Raw genomic sequence first — 21,782 nt, 5'->3', positions numbered from 1 at the left:
GGGCACCTGTGGTCCCAGCAACTTGGGAGGCGGAGGCAGGAGACTCGCTTGAGCCCAGGAGTTGGAGGTTGCTGTGAGCTGTGATGCCATAGCAGTCTACCCAGGGGGATAACTTGAGGCTGTCTCAAAAAAAAAAAAAAAAAATCAGAAGGAAGATTAAGAAAAATACTTTTGGTGAATTATAGAAGAAAGTATAATTTGTTTTAGGTAATAAACAGGACTCTCCTTAGACATCTTGAATGTTTTCCAGCATGCAAGTACAGTTTTTTGTACTATATTGATGTGAAACAGCATGCTATCATATTGTTGACTAGCTATGTCTAAATTTAGCCCATACATATTTTATTTAGTTGAGTATTAAAAGTAATATAAAGGGTGGCACCTGTGGCCCAGGGAGTAGGGCACCAGCCCCATATACCAGAGATGGCGGGTTCATGCCTGGCCCCAGCCAAAAAAAAAACTGCAAAAAATAAAGGTAATATAATGTTGTCCTCAGGAGCTAAACAATCTTTCATTTATAATTTAAATAAAGATGTTTTAAAGATGTATTTTTTCTGTCGTCTATGTCTGGTAAGTTATGTTTTAAATTTGTGGACATAGAAAGTATGTGGTATACAAACGTGTGCACATGCATTTATATTTATCTAGTATTTGTTGAAAGTATAAAGATGTCCTGTGATAGCAATATCTCTCAAGTTGAGTGGTAAGTATTCTCATGGCTATAAACCTTCAGGCTCAGAAATGGATGTGCCACTTCGATCTCTTCATAAGGAAATGCTCACCATGCACTGTCCTGGCTCCCATTGGCAAATACTGGCATAAGTTGTAAATTTTAATTTTCTTTCTTGTCTCTAAACTGTAGGTGGCATTGCAGACAGTGTAGCCAAGTGGATATTTAAACAAGACTTCAGCCCTGAAGTGTTAAAACTGGCTAATAAACAAAGAGATGTTGAAAACCCAGATGAACCCAGAGAAGGTATTAACAGAGACTTCCTTGAGGTATCAGAGGTGGAGATGGACTTAGGAACTATACCAGGTGATACACAAATAATGAGAAATGAAATCCAGAGTAGAGATAGGTGGCTGAGTTTTCGTGAAGGAGAAAATAACATCACACCCTCTTCTGACTTCCAGACTTGCTGGGTCTAGCCTATGAGCAGTTTCCTTGTAGCCTTGAGCTGGATGTGCTGCACGCACATTGCTGCTGGGAGTATGTTGTTCAGTGGAATAAAGATCCAGAGGTAAGGTTGTTACAGCTTTCATGTTCATTCTACTCCTGCGTTGACACTGTATGCATGTGGGCACTATTCACTTGACTAGCTTATAAATACAGGCTTTTTTCTTGTAGTGTCTGTCCTATTAACTGTGCTAGGCCTTTTTCATATATTACCTCCTAATCTTTAAGCCTATGAATTGTAGGTTTTGTCACCATTGCCACTCTAAAGAAAACTAGGGCTCAGAGAAGTTAAGTTCCTTTCTTAAGGACACACTGCTAACTCAGGGTTTAAGCATCGGTGCCTCTTTATCCAAAACCAGTGTGTTTTGTTTGCCCTGTTCACTAGTTAGGTTACGATAAGTATATTTTTTATTTCCTTCTGAGTCCTTGAATGAGATGACACCTACCTAACAGGATATTCTTAATATTGTGGTCAGCATAAAAGACAGACTAAAGATCCAGATGTCAACCTGATTGTTGTCAAATATCATTGTTTGTTACTTCTCTTGTTATTTGCCTTGGAAGAATAATCTAAAAAGGAGTATTGTGTACAGGGTTGATGTTACTCCAGGGTCAGCCTTGTTGCCCCCTCAGCTGTGCTCAGGCATCATTTTCCACAACTTTTAGTAGCCACTGTCTCCCCCAGTTCAGTGGAAGTCTGGAAGCAGCATAGGGTCAAGGCCTTAAGCCAGGAGGCAGGAGGGCTGGGTTGGTATCCCAGATGAGTTACTGACAAGTGTCTGGCTCAGGTGAATCACCGAATCTCTGGCCTATTTTTTTTGATCCCCTCCCAATAGTTTTTTTAATAAGTTACCAGGATAAAATAAGGTGTAAAAATATACAGTGGTGTTTGTGCCAATCAGTCCTTTACTTAGGCTTCCCTAGCCAGTGATCTGGTAAATTACTCTCTCAAATCAAAAATTCTTTAACAGCCTTACTGGAGGGTACACTATTAAAAGAACTCTCACAGGCAAGTTAAATAAGGCTTGTATATTAATAGTAAGGATACTCTTTCTTTCTCCAAAAACTCTAATCACTTACATGTTAAAGGAAGATAATAAAAATGTAAGTGATTTAAATAAAGGAGTGGTCTTGGATCAATTAAACCTTAACCAAAAAGTGATTTTAGGACAGGGGATCCTCTTAATACCCCTCGAAGCACCCTCTTCAGCTGACTCCTCTACATCCTGAATGGTAATCATATTTAGGCTCTCTACTGAATGGTTGTTTTTCCATTTCTTGAAGAAAGGAATGGTAGGACTAAAACAAGGACATAATTTCTAAAATCTGAATGAATTCCAGATTCACATCTAAAAATGAGGCCTTTAGGAAGAAAGTGCTGCTGTACGGCATTACTTTATAAACCATAGGCAGCTTGCATAGTAGACTCAGACAAAGCTGACTTCAAGCCCCATTGCCGCTCCTTACTGCTAATACTAATCATAGCACACAGCTACTGTGACTTTTGGGAACATTTCTGAACTCTTTTTTTTTTTTGAGACAGAGTCTCACTATGTCTCCCTGTAGAGCGCTGTGTCATCATAGCTCACAGCAACCTCTAATTCTTGGGGCTTAAGCAATTCTCTTGCCTCAGCCTCCCAAGTAGCTGGGAGTACAGGTGCCTGCCACAATGCCCGGCTAGTTTTTTGTTGTTGTAGTTGCCATTATTGTTGGACAGGCCCCTGCTGGGCTCAAACCCGCAAGCTTTGGTTGTATGTGGCTGGTGCCCTACTCATTGAGCTACGGGCACCGAGCCTGAACTTTTTTAATCAATTTTCTCTAAAAATAGGGACTATAATAGTAGTCATCTCAGAAAGGTATTGCAGCTTATAGAGAAAGTGCATGCAGAGTACCTACCTTTTGATTGATGTTGTCACCAGCTGTTACTAGAACTGCTTATATTTAAACTAAATCACTATTTTTCTTGTTTGTCTCTGTTTGTTTTTCCTATTAAATATTAATTGTGCCTCATCCAAACCCTATTCTAATTCTACCATTTCACACATACAACTTTATAAGGCCAAAAGCAATTAAAATTACTTTTGGCGAATTTTCAACACAGTATGTATTGGCAGTGGTGGTGTGTTTAATCTATGTATAGAATACAAAATTATTTAGCAGAGATCTTGATAGTTTCATCAGTATTATATACTATAATTGAGTTTTAATTTGTAAACTCCCTTTATAAAAAAGACTTGAATTTTAAACATCCCCTCCGATACTTCACACTTCCTTCCCAGTTTTAATTCTTTCTCCTTAGCACTTAACCGCTGACATATAATGTAATTACTTATCATGTTTATTGTTTAGATCCTTTACTAGAATGTAAACTCAGTGAATGCAGGATTTTGAGTCCGCCTTGTTCATTACGGTATCTCTGTTTACCTCAAACAGGGCTTAGTCCACAGTATATGCTCAACAAGTATCTGTTGAATGATGAATGAATGAATGAGTTGTATTTGCAAAAGTTTTTATATCTCCAATATATCTCCAATAAATACTTAAAATTATCTCCAATAAATATTAAATTTATGTATATAAAAACATCTGAAATTTAAGTATTTATTGGAGAGAATATTATGTGCACACCACAGCAAATTTGAATCCAGATATTTGCCTGTATAAACATACCTGGGAGTTTCTAGGGATTAATCACTATATAGGTCATATGAGCTTAAGAGGGATAGTTGAAGTATTATCAAAAGTTACTCCTTACATAATAATTCCATGTTTTTCTTGCAGCATTGTAGGTAGGTTTATGTAGAAATTTCTATAAGACGTCTCCATTGATACTGGAAACACCTATTAAATGATACCTCTTTTCTTGTCTCTCTCCTTTTTCTCCCTGTATGTAAGGAAGCACGTTTTTTTGTTAGGTCAATAGAACATTTGAAGCACATTCTTAATGCACATGTTCAGAATGGTAAGTAAACAGATGTTAAAAAAAATCACTGATTTTAAAAAGGCATACTGATTTAACAGGAGATGAAGTTAAAGATTTACATCCTATTGAATTTTTATTTGATTGTCTTACAGCCTACCATATTACTGTGTTTTGCCATATGCAAAGAACTGGCTATTGTTAATACTTAGGAAAATGCTATCTAGAAAGGGGAGAGGGAGCTGGTAGTAATTATCCCTTCTGTCCCCCAAGATGACTGTTATTCCTTCCTTGGTATAATTAAGGGAGTTATTATGTATGAATCATTGATTCCCTCTGTAGTTCATAGGTAGAGAAGGAAAGAAGGATGAAATTCTCAAGATGTAATTCTTGGTGAAAAAGTTTGTTAGCCAAAAGCCTAATAAGATGAGGCTCTAGAAACTATCTTATGTTTCTTTTAATCAATGTGAATATTCTCTGTTGGCTGGGAGACCTTGAGGATTATTGATATCTACTTGAAATAAAATGTTACAAATTGTTGTAGTGAACTTATAAACAGTTTCTACTTCATAGATAAACAGGTTTCATTATAAGAATTTTTTTTTTTTTGAGGCAGTCTCAAGCTGTCACCCTGGGTAAAGATCCATGGTGACATCAGAGCTCACAGCAGCTCCCAACTCTAGGGCTCAAGGGGTCCTTTTGCCTCAATTTGTTTTGTATTTTTAGTAGAGATGGGGTCTCACTCTTACTCAGGCTGGTCTCAACCCCTCCCAGAGTGCTGGGATTACAGGCGTGAGCCACTGTGCCTGGCCTAGTTTTTCCATTTTTTGTAGACACAGACTCTCCCTCTTACTTAGGCCGGTCTTGAACCCGTGAGCTCAAGCAATCCACCTGCCTCAGCCTCCTAGAGTCCTAGGATTACAGGCGTGAGCCATCGCACCCAGCTTCATCATAAGAACTAACGGAGGAGATAAACATTAAGCTAGTTAGCAACCTAAGTGGTGAGACTAGGATATTGGACTGGGTATTGGAGGGTCACCTTCTGTGTATATGATAAATTCTGAAGAACCCACTTCTTTGTCACCTGTATCACACATATTCTTGCAGATAGTATGAAGTCAACTTACAGGAGTTATTTATGTTAAGAGAACTTGAAAGTTATTTATTCATATCTTAGATCTTTTATCCAAGAGGAGAAAAAAAGATTGCACTGATTCATTTGTACAGTGTGGTCTTTAGATTATTCTAGACTTACTGAAAAAATTAAGTTACTTACTTCAGGCTACTATTTTCTTTTTTTTTTTTTTTTTTTTTTTTTTTTTTTTGGAGATGGAGTCTCACTTTGTCACCCTTGGTAGAGTGCCTTTGGCATCACAGCTTGCAGCAACCTCAAATTCTTGGGCTTAAATGATTCTCTTGCCTCAGCCTCCCAAGTAGCTGGGACTATAAGTGCTCGCCACAATGCCTGGCTAATTTTTTTATTGTTTAGCAGGCCTTGGCCATGTTTGAACCCACCAACTTTGGTATATGTGGCCGGCTCCCTAAGGACTGAGCTGCAAGTACGGAGCCTACTATTTCTTTACGTTAGGCCTTTGCTCCTGTGTCCCTTGACCCACTGAGTCAGCTTTCTGGCTGCTTCACAGCCTACAAAGGGCCTCACTCCTAAATACAAACTCAGCTATATGAGTAGTAGTAACAGCGTGTGAAATGCCATAATCACACTGCCTAATTGACAACCTCTTCAGAAACTTAATTGTAATGCCACAGCTTAGTGAGTATAGAATTATAACTCCCAGATTTTTTGTTTGTTTGGTTTTTTAAAAAAAAAAAAAAGTATTATCTTTTTTTTCTTTGAGACAGAGTTTCACACTGTTTCCCAGCTGATAAGATGCAAGGACACCATCATAGCTCACAGCAACCTCAAACTCCTGGGCTCAAGAGAGCCTCCTGCCTCAGCTACCTGACTAGCTAGGACTGCAGGCATCTGCCACCACAGCTGACTCATTTTTCCATTTTGTAGAGATTGGGACTGTCTCAGGCTGGCCTCAAACTCCTGAGCTCAAGCAATCCTCCTGCCTCTGCCACCCAAAGTGCTGGGATTACAGGCATGGGCCATGGAACCTGGCCTTTTTTTTTTTTTTTAATACTTTTTTAGATATTACTTTAGTTGGTGGTTACATATTTTAAAAAATTGATAGACACTGACATTGCCTCCAGTGTTTGTCTATTATGAATAAAGCTGTTCTTAGCAGTCTTGTACATGTCTTTGTATTCATTCCTCTCGGGTCTACATAAAGCAGTGGCCTTGCTCGGTAATAGGGTAGACATATATTTATCTTTAGTAGATACTGATAAACAGTTTTCCAAGTGGCTTTGCTAGTTTATTATCCCACCAGCAGTGTATGAATGTTCCATTTGTTCCACATTCTTGTCAACACTTGATATTGGCATATAAAATAATTTTTAAGCCTTTCTGGTAGTTGTATAATGCCATGTCATTGTGGTTTTACATTTCTCTCTTGATGAATGATGTGACTCTTTTTAATGCTAATTTGGCCATTTGAATATATTCTTGTAGCCTAGTTCTGACTTTCATTAAAGATAATGATTTCGGCTTGGTGCCTGTAGCTCAGCGGCTACAGCACCAGCTACATACACCGGAGCTGGTGGGTTCGAACCCAGGCTGGGCCTGCCAGACAACAATGACAAATGCAACCAAAAATAGCCGGGCACTGTGGCAATTGCCTGTAGTCCCAGCTACTTGGGAGGCTGAGGCAAGAGAATCACTTAAGTCCAAGAGTTTGACATTGCTGTGAGCTGTGATGCCATGGCACTCTACCCAGGGTGACATAGTGAGACTCTCTCTCGAAATAAATAAATAAATAAATAAATAAATAAATAAATATTTCATTAACTTCACAAGTATAGATAAAAGAATGGTATCTCAGTAGTTTAATAAGCTTAAGGAATTTGTTATGTATGTAATTTGTTATGTATGATGAAAGCGAGGATATATAAACATTCTATTTAATATATTACTTTTATTTGCTATCTAGGCATTGCTTTGATGATGTGGAATACATTCTTAGTTAAACGTTTTTCTGCTGCTACATACTTAATGGATAAGGTAAAGTAATTCTAAATTTCATGTACTGACTTCTTGTTTATATGGTTCTCTTAATTAACTGATTAATAGAAAAAATGTTTATATTGGGCCCTATGAGACTTTTATTTTTAAATTTGAGATGAGGTGGTCTTATTCATGCTGGAGTACAATGATATTGTCATAGCTCACTGCAGCCTCAAACTCCTGGGCTCATGATCTTTCCACCTCAGCATCCTGAGTAGCTGGGTCCAATGGGTGCACCCCCACACCTGCCAGGCTTTCATTTGGTACTGCATTTTATTCATGTTCAGTTAAATGTAATTCCCAGTACTGGCATTTTAATGACATGAAGGAAAGCCCTAAATCATCAGAAAGATAGTAGTAACAATAGAGGTTAACACTGGTGGTTGATTCAAGCAAGAATTTTACATTTTATTTTTAGTTCAGACATGCAAACGTACTCTTAGTAACCAATCTTTGGATATATGGCCAAAATATTTTTTTGAATGAAGTTGATGGCAGCTCTACTTTGGTTTTCCTTCATAAACCTCACCCATAATGCATTGTTTATCCTGTCTGTATTCTTTTTCTTTAAAGTTGTGTTATAATCTAAGTCCAAAAATCTTTAGATTACTATAATTTAGTTGTTTTCCTTCTATCTAAGCCAGCAGACCTAGGAGTTATTCTCCTCTATAAATCTTTTTAAAGCATTCAACATAGCATTCATATGAATAACTCCTCTTTCTCTCATTTGTATTTTATCAGTTAATTTCATAATTACAGTCATATGTACAACCAACATAAGTAACTTGGAGAACAAACATACAGAACTCAGCTGGTAGGAGCAGAAGCTGCTAACCTACTAAACAGTAAGCTGCCTAGCTTCAAGCTCAGGGGCAGGGAACTAGTTAGTGTATTTTACAGGACACTCGAGACTGTAGGTTAATCTGGCATCATTTAAGTGGATGTCAAGAGAATTAACACAGTAATGACAACATAATCTTTTAAATGTACAGTGTCAGCCATTCCTACAATATAAATAGTGCTACAACTCAAACTCACTTTAGGCCACAGGTCCCCATGGAAATGTTTTCATTAGTGTTGTTGATACCGTTTCTCTAGTGAAATCTAAACATTCTTTCCTTTTGTCCAAGTTCCTTGTCTGATTACTACTTTCTTGGAGCTCACTTCTTTTAGCCTTTATAATCTCCTATTTTTTGAGACAGAGTCTTGCTCTGTCACTCAGGCTAGAGTGAGGTGGCATTGTTACAGCTCACTGCAACCTCAGACTCCTGGGCTTAAGTGATCCTCCTACTGCAGCCTCCTAAATATTTGGGACTACAGGGGCAAATCACCACACCCAGCTTGTTTTTTCTATTTTTAGTAGAGATGAGGTCTTGTACTTGCTCAAGCTGGTCTTGAACTCCTGGGTTCAAATGATGACCACCCCACTTTTAGGAGAATAAAAATAAAAAGTAATTTGTATGTGTGTTACTATTTACAATTTCACGGCATTCTTACATCCATAGTCACGTTAGATTCCTGCTACTTTGATTTGGGTAAAAACACTCTTGAACTAGGAAACAGATTTGTGATTATTCATTCAACAAATACCTATTATAATGTGTTATCTTTGAGGTGCCAGAACTGTGCTAGATTCTGTGATTGAGTAGATGAAAGTCGCACTCTTGGCCTAAAAGAAATGTGAATAGACAAAAGGAAGTTTGGGGAACTTAGAAGAAAAAGTAAAGAACAGGGTGGCACCTGTGGCTCAAAGGAGTAGGGCGCCAGCCCCAAATACTGGAGGTGGTGGGTTCAAACCCAGCCCCGGCCAGAAAAAAGAAAGAAAAAGAACAACAAGGAAAATGGAGGGCTTTGACTTGAATTTGGGGGAATAAGTATGTGTGAACCAGTAAGAAGTAGGTGAATAGAAAATATATTCCAGCAAAAAGACTTGGAGACATGAGTCAGTTGGTTTAGAATCAGAGAACTGCAGCTTAGTGTGGCTGGAACGGAAGAAGAAAACAGAAGCTGAAAGGAAAAATATTCCGTGCAGGTGGTGGGTTCTGGATTTTGTAATAGGTATAAACTGCTCACATAGGGTCTGGCACATACGAGAAGGGCTCAGTAAATGGTAGCTGTTACTTTATATTGAAAACATTGGGACACTTTTAAGCAAAAGAATTATACACTCAGACTTGTGTTTAAAAAGATTATTCTGACAGCAGATGAAGTATTTTGGAATTGCAGCGAGCTGAGGTTGACTCTTCAAAGGCTATCGTAGTAATCTCAGGAGAGGTAGTGAGGTGAAGAGTCTTCTGTACTGAAGTCCCTTTTCCACGCTTGTGAGTAACTCGTCTTAGCAAATGATGTTCTGAGGAAGAACTTTTACCTCCCACTTTTTGCTCTGTAGTCCTAGGCAGTAGAACCTTGGTAAGTACTTACTAAAGGAAATTGTTCTTAGCTGGGAAGACCACTCCTGTCTGCTGGAGCGTGCTTTTCCTTCTTTCTGACCATTTCAAACTACAGGATGCCCCTAAAGTTGCCAAACATAAGGAAGATGAGAAATTGTGGCTAAATGCGTCTTTATTTACAAAATATCCTCTGCTTGTTGGCCGTATGTTTATAAAATTTGTAATGAATATTTTGTAAATAAAGGTACATTTAGGCTGGTCTTGGTGGCTTATGCCTGTAATCCTAGCCCTTGGAAGGCCAAGGTGGGTGGATTGCCTGACCTCACAGGTTCAATACCAGCTTGAGCCAGAGGGAGACCCCATCTCTTAAAAAAATAGGCGGGTGTTATGGTGGACAACTGTAGTTCCAGCTACCTGGGAGGCTGAGGCAAGAGGATCACTTGAGGTTGCTGTGAGCTAAGAAGCTACAGCACTCTACCAAGGGTGACCAAGTGAGACTCTGTCTCAAAAATAAATAAATAAATAAATACATAAAGGTACATTCAGTCATAATTTCCCATTTTCTCTATGTATGGCAACTTTAGGGATGACTTTTGGGACATCCTGTATTGTGTGCCTTTATCAACTAGCAAAATTCATAGGAGATTTTTATTAATAGCCTCAAGTTTGGTTCTGGGTTTTAAAGCAGTACAGTTATTTGGCTGCACAAAGTGAGGATCAATTTTAAAATAATTTTTTTTCTTATTTAATAAGTTCAAAAATATATAATTTATTTTTTAAAGGATTATTTGTGAGCCTTATTTGATATACTTAAGTTCTGCCACAAAATTATTGCCTCTACAGTCGATAGAAGAAAATTAATAAAAAGTCATCACATTTATTTATTGCTGCATGTATAGTTTTTAAATTTGGTTACTTTTTACTTTGCATACCATGGGAATGCCTTTTATTCAAATTATTAAATATTTCAGCATTTTGTCTTTTTATTTTAGGTTGGAAAATCACCAAAGGATAGGTTATGCCGAAGGGTAAGTAATCTCTTGTAACTACAATTATAGTCATTAATCCTGGACCTTATATAGTGTACCTTATTAACTGTAGGGGTGAACTTTGATTTTTTACCAATTTGATGACATATCAAGAGATAACAAAAATGAAAAGAGAATACTTCTGTTAAGGAAACTGATCGTGAACTATTGCCAATTTTAATTTACCTTTCCAAATTGTTAGTGTGCTTAAGCTAAGTTTTCATAAGATATGTTCAACTTTGGACTGTGGACAAGCGAATAACATGCTACCATCTGAGTAGTGAATTTGATTTACCTACATATAATAAGAACCATTGTACAAATGCAACATTAGTCTTAAATAATCTTCCAAATTACAGATACTGGGTTTGTATTTGAGGCCAGTGATTAACACTGCTAACTTTTGTTGAGAAATGTGAAATATTATTACAAACATCATTAAGAAATACTGGGACATGAATCCAGTTGTCATAGGCCTTTAGTTTCAAAAAATCCCCATTGCTGGAGAATTCTTCTGGTATGTCCCTGAGAGTGGTTGTATGTGCGCACACTCCCCGAATTATTTACTTTGGGGATGTGAGGAATTTATTGGTGGTTAGTTTAAAAAAGACTACGTGCAGCCCATTTAGGGGAGTCTACAGGAGCCATTTGTTGTCTACAGCACGGATGTGGCATTTAGTTCTTGACCTTGGGGATTCTAGTTTTGTTCTGAGGATTTAGTTCAGTCCTTAAAAGATACTCTGAAACCAGAACAGGCGGTTTTCTTAGAACTTTTCGACTCTTCCATGTGCATCTTCCAGGTACCATGATTACTTGGCCATCAAATGCAAGTGCCACCATCTGTAGTAACTGATGAGAATGTATCTTTGCAAAATACATAAAGAACATTAATTTTTAAAAGTTGATAGTGGCTCGGTGCCTGTGGCTCAAGTGGCTAAGGCGCCGGCCACATACACCTAAGGTGGCAAGTTCGAATCCAGCCCGGGCCCACCAAACAACAGTGACGGCTGCAACCAAAAAATATCCGGGTGTTGTGGCGGGTGCCTGTGGTCCCAGCTACTTGGGAGGCTGAGGCAGGAAACTCGCTTGAGCCCAGGAGTTGGAGGTTGCTGTGAGCTGTGATGCCACAGCACTCTGCCCAGGGGGACAGCTTGAGGCTCTGTCTCAAAAAAAAAAAAAGTTGATAGTAATACCACATTTTAAAGCCTAACTTGAGATTGACTCTATAAATAATCTAAGGAAAGAACTTAAATGTGCCAGTGCCTTGACTTTCAGTGCTTGCCTGTCTTTTCAGCACAGAGTCAGTTAACAGATGTGTCCTATTCTGTTTTTTGTTTTTCTGATAGTAACTGTAGCAGTTTGTTTTCCTTTTTTAAAACAGGATGTGGGAATGAGTGACACAGCAATGACATCTTTCCTTGGCTCCTGCTTGGATCTTCTTCAGACATTATTGGAGGTAAAAGAGGTGTACTACTGTTCTGAACGGCTCCTGAGATACAAAAATTCTCAAAATCATTGGACTTAATGAGAGTTTCATTTATTCATCTAACCTTTGACTTAACCCTTAAAAGTAGTGATGTTTTCTTATTAAGTTCTTAGTAAAACTAGACTTTTTTTTTTAATTACAATTTTAGGGGATGTAGAGTATGAGTTTACACTTTGCTGGTAATAAACTCATTAGGATATTTATGAACTATCTCTCCAATTCTGAACACATTCTTCCATTCTCAAAACCCGCAGGCAGATGTTAGCAGGGATGAAATGCAGGCCCCTGTCCTGGATACTGAGGATGCTTGGCTCTCTGTGGAAGGACCAATCTCCATAGTGGAACTGGCCCTGGAGCAGAAACACATCCACTACCCGCTGGTGGAGCACCATTCCGTCCTGTGCTCCATCTTGTATGCAGTCATGAGGTTTTCTCTGAAGACCGTGAAGCCACTTTCACTTTTTGACAGTAAGGTGTGTACCTCAAAGGATTTCAGAGCTGTTTTGGAGGTGCAGGGTTAGTAGGGACTTGGATGTTCTTGTTTAATAGAAGTTGTGAGGTTCCAACTCCCTTCTTGCCTGGTCGATTCCCAACATTGGTGAGTGTCCCTTTGCTTGCTCATGTCTGCCTTTCTCCTTCTCCAGATTCTTCCTGGAGACACTTATTTTTCCCTCTTGTACACTCTAGGCCTGACCTATCCCCAGAGTTCGGGGTGTATATTAGTACTGAATGTCTCTCTTTGCACGTTCTATGGGATTTCACATGCCTTATATCTAACATATATTATAAACCCTCACCCCATCCTGCCCCTGACCTCAATTTGCTGTTCCTTCTGAATTCCATGTGGCTTGATTATTTGATTAATGTCATCATTTGTGCATTAGCAAAAATTAGAGACCTTAAGTGTTCTGGCTGATTCTCTACCTCTAGCTAACTTACTTCATTGTAACTCTCCTCACATCCTGTCTGCTTCTGTTCAGCACAGTACCCTGTTCAGGTCTCCTCAGCATTCCCTAGCTAACACAGCAGCCCCTTCCTCATCACCCTGCCTCCAGTTTCTCTCTCCCCAGTCCCATGCTGCAAGAGCTGTCTTTAGTTCCATGCCTGAGACTTTTTTGCTCTCCTGCAGGATCCTGTCCAAACTTGTTAGGAGAATATGTAAAAGACTTCACAGTTTGACTGCTCTGTAGTAAAACCCTTTTCTTCCCCATATAGGTGTCAGCAAGAGACAGACATAGGATTTAGACTATTGGAGAGAAAAATATCATTGATTACTTATCTTACTGATAGAAGCGAGGTGGGCTTCTGGGAAAGTGGGTTTACTATTTCACCCTTGTGTGAGAGACTTACACACTCAAGGCCAGGCACAGCTGGGGTTCCCTGCAGACTGCCCCTCAAGTACAGGCCCTAGGAGAGAGAATGTGTTCTCCCTGTGGGAAGACTTCCTCCCAAAAGAGGGAAAGCAAAGAACTGTTCAGAATGTTCAGCTCCTTTTCCTAAATTCACAGTCCACCTTGGGGAGGAGTGAGTGTACGGTGAAGCAGGAGACCTTGGAATATTATCCTACTAAGAATCCCTAAAATATGGAAATATGGAGGCAGGCGGCTTCCACCGCCATTACTCACCTTTCTCATTTAATCAGCTGTTCATCTCCTTCACCCTGGCTGTGGCCATTGTTAAACCTCCATTCCTTAGAGAAATCAGATTTCATTACTTCTTATGTTCATTTGTGATGTTCAGCAGTCATGAGCAGCTGTTGTATGTGGCCAGCTCCTTTGTCTGCTACATTCCCTGAACTTACCTGCCTCTTTACTGTGTTCCCATATCTATATGCACATAATAGGAAACCATGAAATGTTTACTGCATTTATAATTAAGGAGGTGTTAGAGGAAAGTTACATGGCCCAGCGTAAAGCCCTGAAAGTCAGGAGCTGTTGAGGATGTGGACTCAGAGGAGGTAATAAAAATCATGAAGGGATTTGGAGAAATCAGAAACTGAACAGCAGACGGGGTGTAGTGCTCAAAGATGGAAGGGGAATCAAATTCAGTTTCAAGTTTTGGAAACTGGGCATGCCCTTTCCAAAGGCAGCCCATTTAGAACAATTCTGGACTTGATAAGCTTGAAGGTATATATTAAGCAGAAATAATATGTTTTGAGAAGTCTGTTTTTATTCAGCAACATTTAATATTTAGATTCCAGCAGTTTGATTTGGAAAGACAGGCTAGGGGAACGCTGATGACAGATTTTCATCTTCCTAATGAAATAGCATTACGTATCATTTATATTCATGTAAGTAAAGATTTTGAATGAATTATTATATCTTTTATTTGAGATTGTAAAAGGGTGCTTTAAAATTAAAAAAATACAAAAAATAGAAAAATGAAGTGTCCCATCTCGGTGCTTCCCTCAGAAAGGGACTTTGTGAAACTAGGATACTTCCAGAATTGGACCAACACAGTGATGGCAAGAGTCAACGCTTATGCTGAGATGACTTGAGACCGCTATGTGTGTCTCATTTACAAATGGAGGGGTAGTGTGGTGGGGTGGGGAGTGAAACAGAATCCCAGTGCTACCATTTGCTAATTAGAATTATTTAGTTTCTTAGTCCCAGTTTTCTTTTTCAGAAAATGGAGGTAATTCTGTTGCCTCCTTCTGAGTTTTGTTGTTGTGAGGGTCAATTGACATGCTCAACAAAAAGTAATTAGGCGTGTCTGGGACACAGTAAACGGTACCTGCTACTACCATAAGCACTTACATCTAAGACCACTTGGTGGGAACTTAAACAGATTGTAGGTGAGTGTGCAGTAAATCTCTCAAACAGTGATGTCTAAAACGTAACAGATTGTAGGTGAGTGTGCAATAAATCTCTCAAACAGTGATGTCTAAAACGTAATGGGTTTAGTGGTCTGGTGTTCATCACTGGAGGATGGATAGCTGTTGCCTGCTTGGCTGTCACACTTGATGACCTCCACTCATAGATGATTAGGTGTGGACAGTGAACTAAAGACACATGGGATGACTTGATGAGTCATCCAAGGCAACCGGCCTGGGTTCTCCAGCTTCAAGGCCAGTGCTCTTTGTTCTGTATTACATTTCCTTCCTTCAGAAGCAACTTCTGAAATTCTATTTTCTGATACTGTTTTGACTCATTGAACAAACATCTATTCTCTTAAGCTGTTTTTAAATAAGGCAAGTGTTTTTAAGAGGATTCAGAGTACACACTATGTAGTATCTATTACTGCAAAGCAAATTATCTCAAAATTTAGTGTCTTCTTGTGGGTCATGAATTTGTTTTCCCTTTATCTAAGTGCCCCTGGCTTAGTGTTTCATGAGGCTAGTTAGGATGCCGGCCATGGCTCTGGTCTCATCTAAAGGCTAAAATGGGGTAGGGATAGGGTAATTGACTTCCAAGCATGACTGTTGCCAAGAATCAGTTCTTTGCCAAATGTACCTTTCCATAGGGCAGTTCACAGCATGGCAGCTGGCTTCACCCAGAGCAAGTGAGAGAGAATGTGACCACAGAACAGAAGCAGGCCTTTTGGAACTTAATCTTCAAGGGGACATGCTGTCACCTCTATCTAATGCTTTTTGCTAGTAGGTCACCAGCCCACATTCAAGAGGAAGGGACTGACTGTAGAAAGGCACAGATACCAGTAGGGAGGGGATCATTGGGGACCATCTTAAAGGCTGTATACTACATATTAGATAATTGTTGTAGAAATTAATAAAATTCTAAAATCTATGTAAGGAGAAAACAAAAATTAACTGTGAGTTATTCCTAAATGGCTTAGTATTTTTTTTTCATCTTTCCTTTTCCCCTACTTAATAATTCACACTCAGCAGTTTTCTTGATTTCTTTCCCTGTAGGGAAAAAATGCATTCTTCAAAGACCTAACTTCAATTCAGTTATTACCTAGTGGGGAAATGGACCCAAATTTTATTTCTGCACGACAACAGGTAAGTTACAGCTGTTGGATGTCATCTTTGTTTCTTGGAAAAAAGTAAAGCAAAAATGTACTTGGTCTTTAAAAGGATGCCGAATTTCAAAATATTCTTGAGAGCTAGTTTCCCTTTAAATTGTATGTTTGTTTTTTGGGGGTTTTTTGAGACAGAGTCTCACTTTGTCACTTTCAGTACACTGCAGTGGCATCATAGCTCCTAACAACCTCAAACTCTTGGGCTCAAGCAGTTCTCTTGCCTCAGCCTCCCAAGTAGCTGGGAGTACAGGTGTCCCCCACAACACCTGGCTATTTTTAGAGACATGGTCTAACTCTGGCTCAGACTGTGAGCTCAGGCAATCTACCCACCTTGGCCTCCCAAGTGCTGGGATTATAGGTGTGAGCCACCATACCGGCCTGTATGTTCTTTTTTTGATAATTAAATGATTTTAACATAAAAGCCCCTATAATTGACAGAAAAGCCAATAGATATTTTTAATGAATCATACTCACAGGACACTATTCTGTCTCTTCTTCTCCATTTTCAAGTTCTTACTAAAAGTGGTCAGTGCAGCTGTCCAGGCGCAGCATTCAATCAGAAAGGACAGAGATCCTTCAGAAGAGGCAACAACGGCTCCTTTCGGGAAAGACCAAGATTGGCCAGCTCTAGCTGTGGATTTAGCCCATCACCTTCAAGTCAGCGAAGATTTTGTTAGAAGGCATTATGTGGGGGAACTTTACAACCACGGAGTTGACCACTTAGGAGAGGAGGTAATTGTGACCCCATGAAGGTTAAGTTGAAATTATAAAAGATAGTAGAGTTTCCAATAAGCTTTTTACTCTTCCTTTTGTTAAAACTTCTACAAACAAAAAAAGCACAATAGAATATTGAAATATAAAAACTTTATCAAATCAATTCCTACAGTGTGCCAGGCCTGCTCTGTGCACAGGGGTATAGTAAATGAGGTAAAGTCTATGTTGATTAGTAGGATGTAAGCACTCCGATTTGTACAAATAATCAGCACCATGACTCCCATAATGGCATAAATGTATTCATGACCTATGTACAAATGACTTAATAAAAAATAAAGTTTCCTTCCCCATGGATTTGATAGTGTACTCAGGAGCAAAACAGCATGCTCAGGTTTGTATTGGGTGATAAGCACTATAGAGAAAATAAACTGGATCATACGGATAAACGGGAGCTACTAGGAGAGGGCGGTCAGAGAAAATGACAATTGAACTGAGCCCCCGAGGATAAGCAGCAGCCACTCCATGCTTGAGACAGAAGTAACAAGAAGTACAAAGGCCCTGAGGCAGGAACTAGCCTGGCTAGGTCCAGAACCAGAAAGGCAGCATGGCTGAGCAAACATCGGAAGCAAGGGGTGAGAAGGATGAGATGAGGCTGGGGAGACTGGCATGGTTATTCTAAATGTATTCAGAAGCCATTGTAGGGTTTTAAGTAGACATGACATGATCTAATATAATTCTCTTTGTCAAAAGCTTGAAAATAGCACATTATACAGTAATACTGGTTGGAACAATTAGGTGACGAGAGAAGAAAAATTAGCTGATGAACAGAAATTCAGGTTTAAATACTAAGTTTGACTTGGATTTACCTTTGGTTGTGTACATTGCCATAGCTCAACGGTGAACTAGGCAATCCCTCCTTTTCCTATCAAATAAGTAAATGTTAGGTCTGTCATTTCTCCATGTTCCTATCCTTAGGCCATTCTACAGGTTCATGACAAAGAAGTCCTTGCCTCTCAGCTGCTGGTGTTGACCGGGCAAAGGCTGGCTCATGCCCTTTTCCATACCCAGACGAAAGAAAGCATGGAGCTCCTGGCCAGGCTGCCCCCCACGCTCTGCACCTGGCTGAAAGCAATGGTAAGGAAAGCAATAGAAAGATGTTTTCTTAAATGACTATTAATAATAATAATTCTGAAGACAACGGGAATGACAATATTAATTTACTTAGTTCCCCCCCAAAAGCATTTTTATTGGGAAGTAACTGTCATAACTGCTCAGTCAGCAACAACTATTGTGGGGTTTTATTTATATAACTATTATTTTTGTGTCCTATTTGTAGGATCCCCAGGATCTTCAGAACACTGAAGTGCCAATCGCAACAACAGCCAAACTAGTAAATAAAGTAATTGAGCTTCTACCAGAAAACCACGGGCAGTACAGTCTGGCCTTACACCTTATTGACGCTGTGGATGCCATGTCCACTCCTTCCTCATGACACTCATCTCCTGGAAGGCGCCTACACTGTGTGATTGTGACATGAATTAGTGCATGGTTATTTTACATCATAAGATCTGGAATTTTATGGAGGGTGTGTCTTTCCTTTTTCTTTTGTAAAATAAATAAATATATATATAACTTTTAAAAAGTGCAATCCTGACTAAACTTCACTCCTTTGGTTAATACTAAAGATAAAATATAAACAAATATCAATTACAGTATAATTAATACAGATGTTTTACTGTTTATTTCTAATTCAAACACTTAGGTAGCTTTATTGTTAAACTTTGCTATTTTAAATTGATTATAATTTACAGATTATGTTCTTATAAGATTCTATATTTCATATCCAAAATGTTACTGTTGTAATTAAATGTGTTCATGTACAGTCACCATCAGTAGCGGGAGGGAAACATCCCACTCTCCTATTAACAAATGTTGAGAAGATGCTTTTGTTATCATACTTAGAATCCTATACAGAGCTGCTCCCTGGGAATTCTGGACGCTAAAAGGTTCCTTTCCCAGAGGTCCTGCTGTTGCCATCAGAGGAGGATGGCCTTGCTTGAGGAAGAAGAATGGGTTCAGTGTCCTGTTTATCAGAAAGGGCACTAAGTAGAACCCTTAACCTCTTGTACTTGCCAAAAGTGAGAATCTGAGAGCAAACAATGCAGCAGAATAATCATGTAAGTTAAGATTTGCTTCTTGCCAAGTTGCAAAGTTGTATCCGTATCATGTAATTGTAAAAATGTATTATCTTGTAAAACTTATGTAAAAACAGAGGCAAAGATACTAAAAATTTTAAGTCCAATTTTATTTTTCTTATAAGTATTTAGAAATGTCTACTTCTGGGATTTGGTCATGTTTTCAGTCCTTGGGAACAGTACAGAAAAAATGCTTAGTGATATTACAGCTTTAGCAAACCTACCTCACAGCTGGATTGCGAGGACAAAATACAACTAATTTTGTACCCTATAGTGCCTAGAGCAGTCCAAGTGCTAAGTATTTATTGGTTAAAACCACACTATAGCCACTCAGGAGGCTGGGGCAGGAGGATGGCTTGAGCCCAGGAGTTTCAGGCCAACCTAGGCAAGATAGCAAGACCCCTGTTTCCCAAAACAAACAAATAAAAAAATAAAAACTCTGTAAAAAGGTGCTGTAAGCGCTACAAATACTGAGTATTTATTACAGTGTATCTTTAGAATGCAGCCAGCCACACAGTGCAGTTTTTATCTGTCATGGATCACAATAGGTATTCATAGTAACTCACTGTGACACGGAAGTGTGTTTCTTGGCTTCCTTTTCGGAAGCCAACTCTAGCAGCTGTATAAAGTGGAGAAGTGTGTCCTTCAGGAACATACTCCTGATATTTGAGCTAAAAGATAACATCCAAATAAGAATTTAACTGGTTAAAACTTAATAATAACTATTTAAAATCTTGCAAGATCAATTTTTAACATCATCTTAAGTATTTTATTTGGGGTAAGGGCCTGTGAGTCTGAATGAGGCACACATTTTATACAGTAGCAGCATTGGAAAGGGCCTTAAATAGTCCAACCTTCCAGCCTCTGCTTAGATTTCCACTGCCCCACCCAGACACATTCTAAAATTCTTCTATAATATCTAACTTTATAGAAATAGTCACTTGTTATATATGTTCTCAGATACTAGTTCTTCCTGAGATTTTTCTAAGCACTCTGAAAGTAGTATGAATTTAAGGAAGTTGGTCAAAGAAACTTAGAATTATAGGCATTTTTAATGATTAAATCTTCAATTCTGTTATCACTTTGAGGGGATATGTACTAAGCATTTTAGATAATAAAACTGGTTAAACTTAACTCTGGTAGGACACATAAATCTGGGGATTGCTGAGAACAAGCTAAAATATGACTCAGAACCCTAACACGAATCATGAGTCTTTAGTCAGATTTGTTATCTTAAAATTTGTTATCTTAAAATTTAACATTCATAGAATTTTTAAATTGAATTCTGAGTTGTGTGGTTAAGAAATTCAGTTAAGTATTTTACTACTTTATGAAGGACATTTAAAATAAATGATAGGAAGAAAGAAAAATACTTACGCATACATTCTGTAACAATGAAAAGTCACAAATAGAGGAATTAGACTATGCAGAGGGGGTGGTGGGTGGCACTTACTCCAGTTATGGATGGGAAGCCAGTAGTCAGTAGTGTTTTCCTAGACACATGTTCACCATCCCCACATACCTTTCATTGAAGTACATGTTTATCTTGTTAAATTACAGTATATAATGCTGAAGGAAAACAAAAGTGTTCAAATAATGTCTGTATTGCAGGTGGTTGTGTTTAGATATAGGACTAGAGGGGCCAGGATAAATGTAGATAAAAGGGAATGAGTAGGGCGCCAGCCCCATATGCCGGAGGTGGCGGGTTCAAACCCAGTCCCGGCCAAAAACTACAAAAAGGGGGGAGGGCAGGGATAAGTATATAGCACCAAACTTATAAATGCTTTGCACTTTTGCAAAAAGAAAGAAGAATTTGGCCGTAGTTACAGAAATTTACCTATGATCAAAGTAAACCAATGTTACATTTTAATTGCCTTTTTTTTTTTTTTTTTTTTTTTGCAAGGACTGGGCTTGAACCGCCACCCCCGGTATATGGGGATGGTGCCCTACTCTTTGAGCCATGGGTGCTGCCCTACATTGCCTTTTTAAAATATGGTTAATTGCAATCTGAGATCACAGAAATCTGAGATTTAATAATACTAGGCTTACACTGAATGTAATGTTTTACTTAAAGAGTTGTTGTGGTCTACTTCATTTATAAGAAACAAGTATTTTTTGTACATCCACTTTAGTAACAAGGAAAGCCATCTCTCACCTGATAGAAATGGGTTTGCTGGGCTTCTCAAAGTCAGATTTCTGCTGAATAGAACTGGCCATCCTTAAGAGTTTAATCCAATATTGAATTGTTTATAAAATGTCTAATTATCTATTGTAATGCATTGTAAGTAGTGAAATTCTGTATATACTGCTATTTTCTGTGTCTGTTCATTGTTGGCAAACTTAGATATACATGTATATATTAGCGAAATAAATTTTCAGCTTTCATGTTGTTTCCTTCTTCCCCTCTTCAGTAACAGATTAGATTATTTTCTTTCTAATCCAATAAGAAAAAACTATCGTGTTTCCCCAAAAATAAGACACTGTCTTATATTTATTTTTTTTCCAAAAAGACACACTAAGGCTTATTTTCAGGGGATGTCTTCCTCTCCGTGCCAAAATGCATGGTGTGGCTGCATAGCCACGCCCATCACTAGGTCTAATTATGGGGTAGGGCTTATTTTGGGGGAAACACAGTAGCTATTCTAAAAAGGCTAATGTTCACTAATGAGCAGAATGAAATGACTTTTCATCTCAAGGGAAATACACCTTTGCTATTCCCCTTCAAAACCACTTTTTTCACATGATATCACAACTTCCACACCAA

At 38.6% G+C, this 21,782-nt stretch overlaps 1 protein-coding gene across 2 annotated transcripts in view; it reads left to right on the top strand.

Annotated features, from left to right (window-relative positions):
* RAB3GAP2 (RAB3 GTPase activating non-catalytic protein subunit 2) overlaps window positions 1-19,092 on the top strand; it is a 67,903-nt gene extending 48,811 nt beyond the window's left edge. Inside the window, exons 21-31 of one of the 2 annotated variants that reach the window (XM_023513890.1) lie at window positions 863-1,036; window positions 1,135-1,241; window positions 4,073-4,139; window positions 7,154-7,224; window positions 10,610-10,645; window positions 12,027-12,101; window positions 12,386-12,604; window positions 16,000-16,089; window positions 16,620-16,841; window positions 17,799-17,957; window positions 18,160-19,092. In XM_023513890.1, coding sequence (XP_023369658.1) covers window positions 863-1,036; window positions 1,135-1,241; window positions 4,073-4,139; window positions 7,154-7,224; window positions 10,610-10,645; window positions 12,027-12,101; window positions 12,386-12,604; window positions 16,000-16,089; window positions 16,620-16,841; window positions 17,799-17,957; window positions 18,160-18,315 — 1,376 coding nt within the window. In that variant the 3' untranslated portion in view covers window positions 18,316-19,092. The remainder of the gene's footprint in view (window positions 1-862; window positions 1,037-1,134; window positions 1,242-4,072; window positions 4,140-7,153; window positions 7,225-10,609; window positions 10,646-12,026; window positions 12,102-12,385; window positions 12,605-15,999; window positions 16,090-16,619; window positions 16,842-17,798; window positions 17,958-18,159) is intronic. The other variant, XM_023513891.1, reaches the window with a different exon arrangement.
* The last annotated feature ends 2,690 nt before the right edge of the window (window positions 19,093-21,782 follow it).

The sequence above is a fragment of the Otolemur garnettii genome, unplaced genomic scaffold (assembly GCF_000181295.1).
Source record: "Otolemur garnettii isolate 467f Iridium unplaced genomic scaffold, OtoGar3 scaffold00045, whole genome shotgun sequence".
Classification (NCBI taxonomy): Eukaryota; Metazoa; Chordata; class Mammalia; order Primates; family Galagidae; genus Otolemur; species Otolemur garnettii.
The sequence above is the reverse complement of the archived record's forward strand: the minus strand, read 5'-3'. Positions and strand labels throughout refer to the sequence as shown.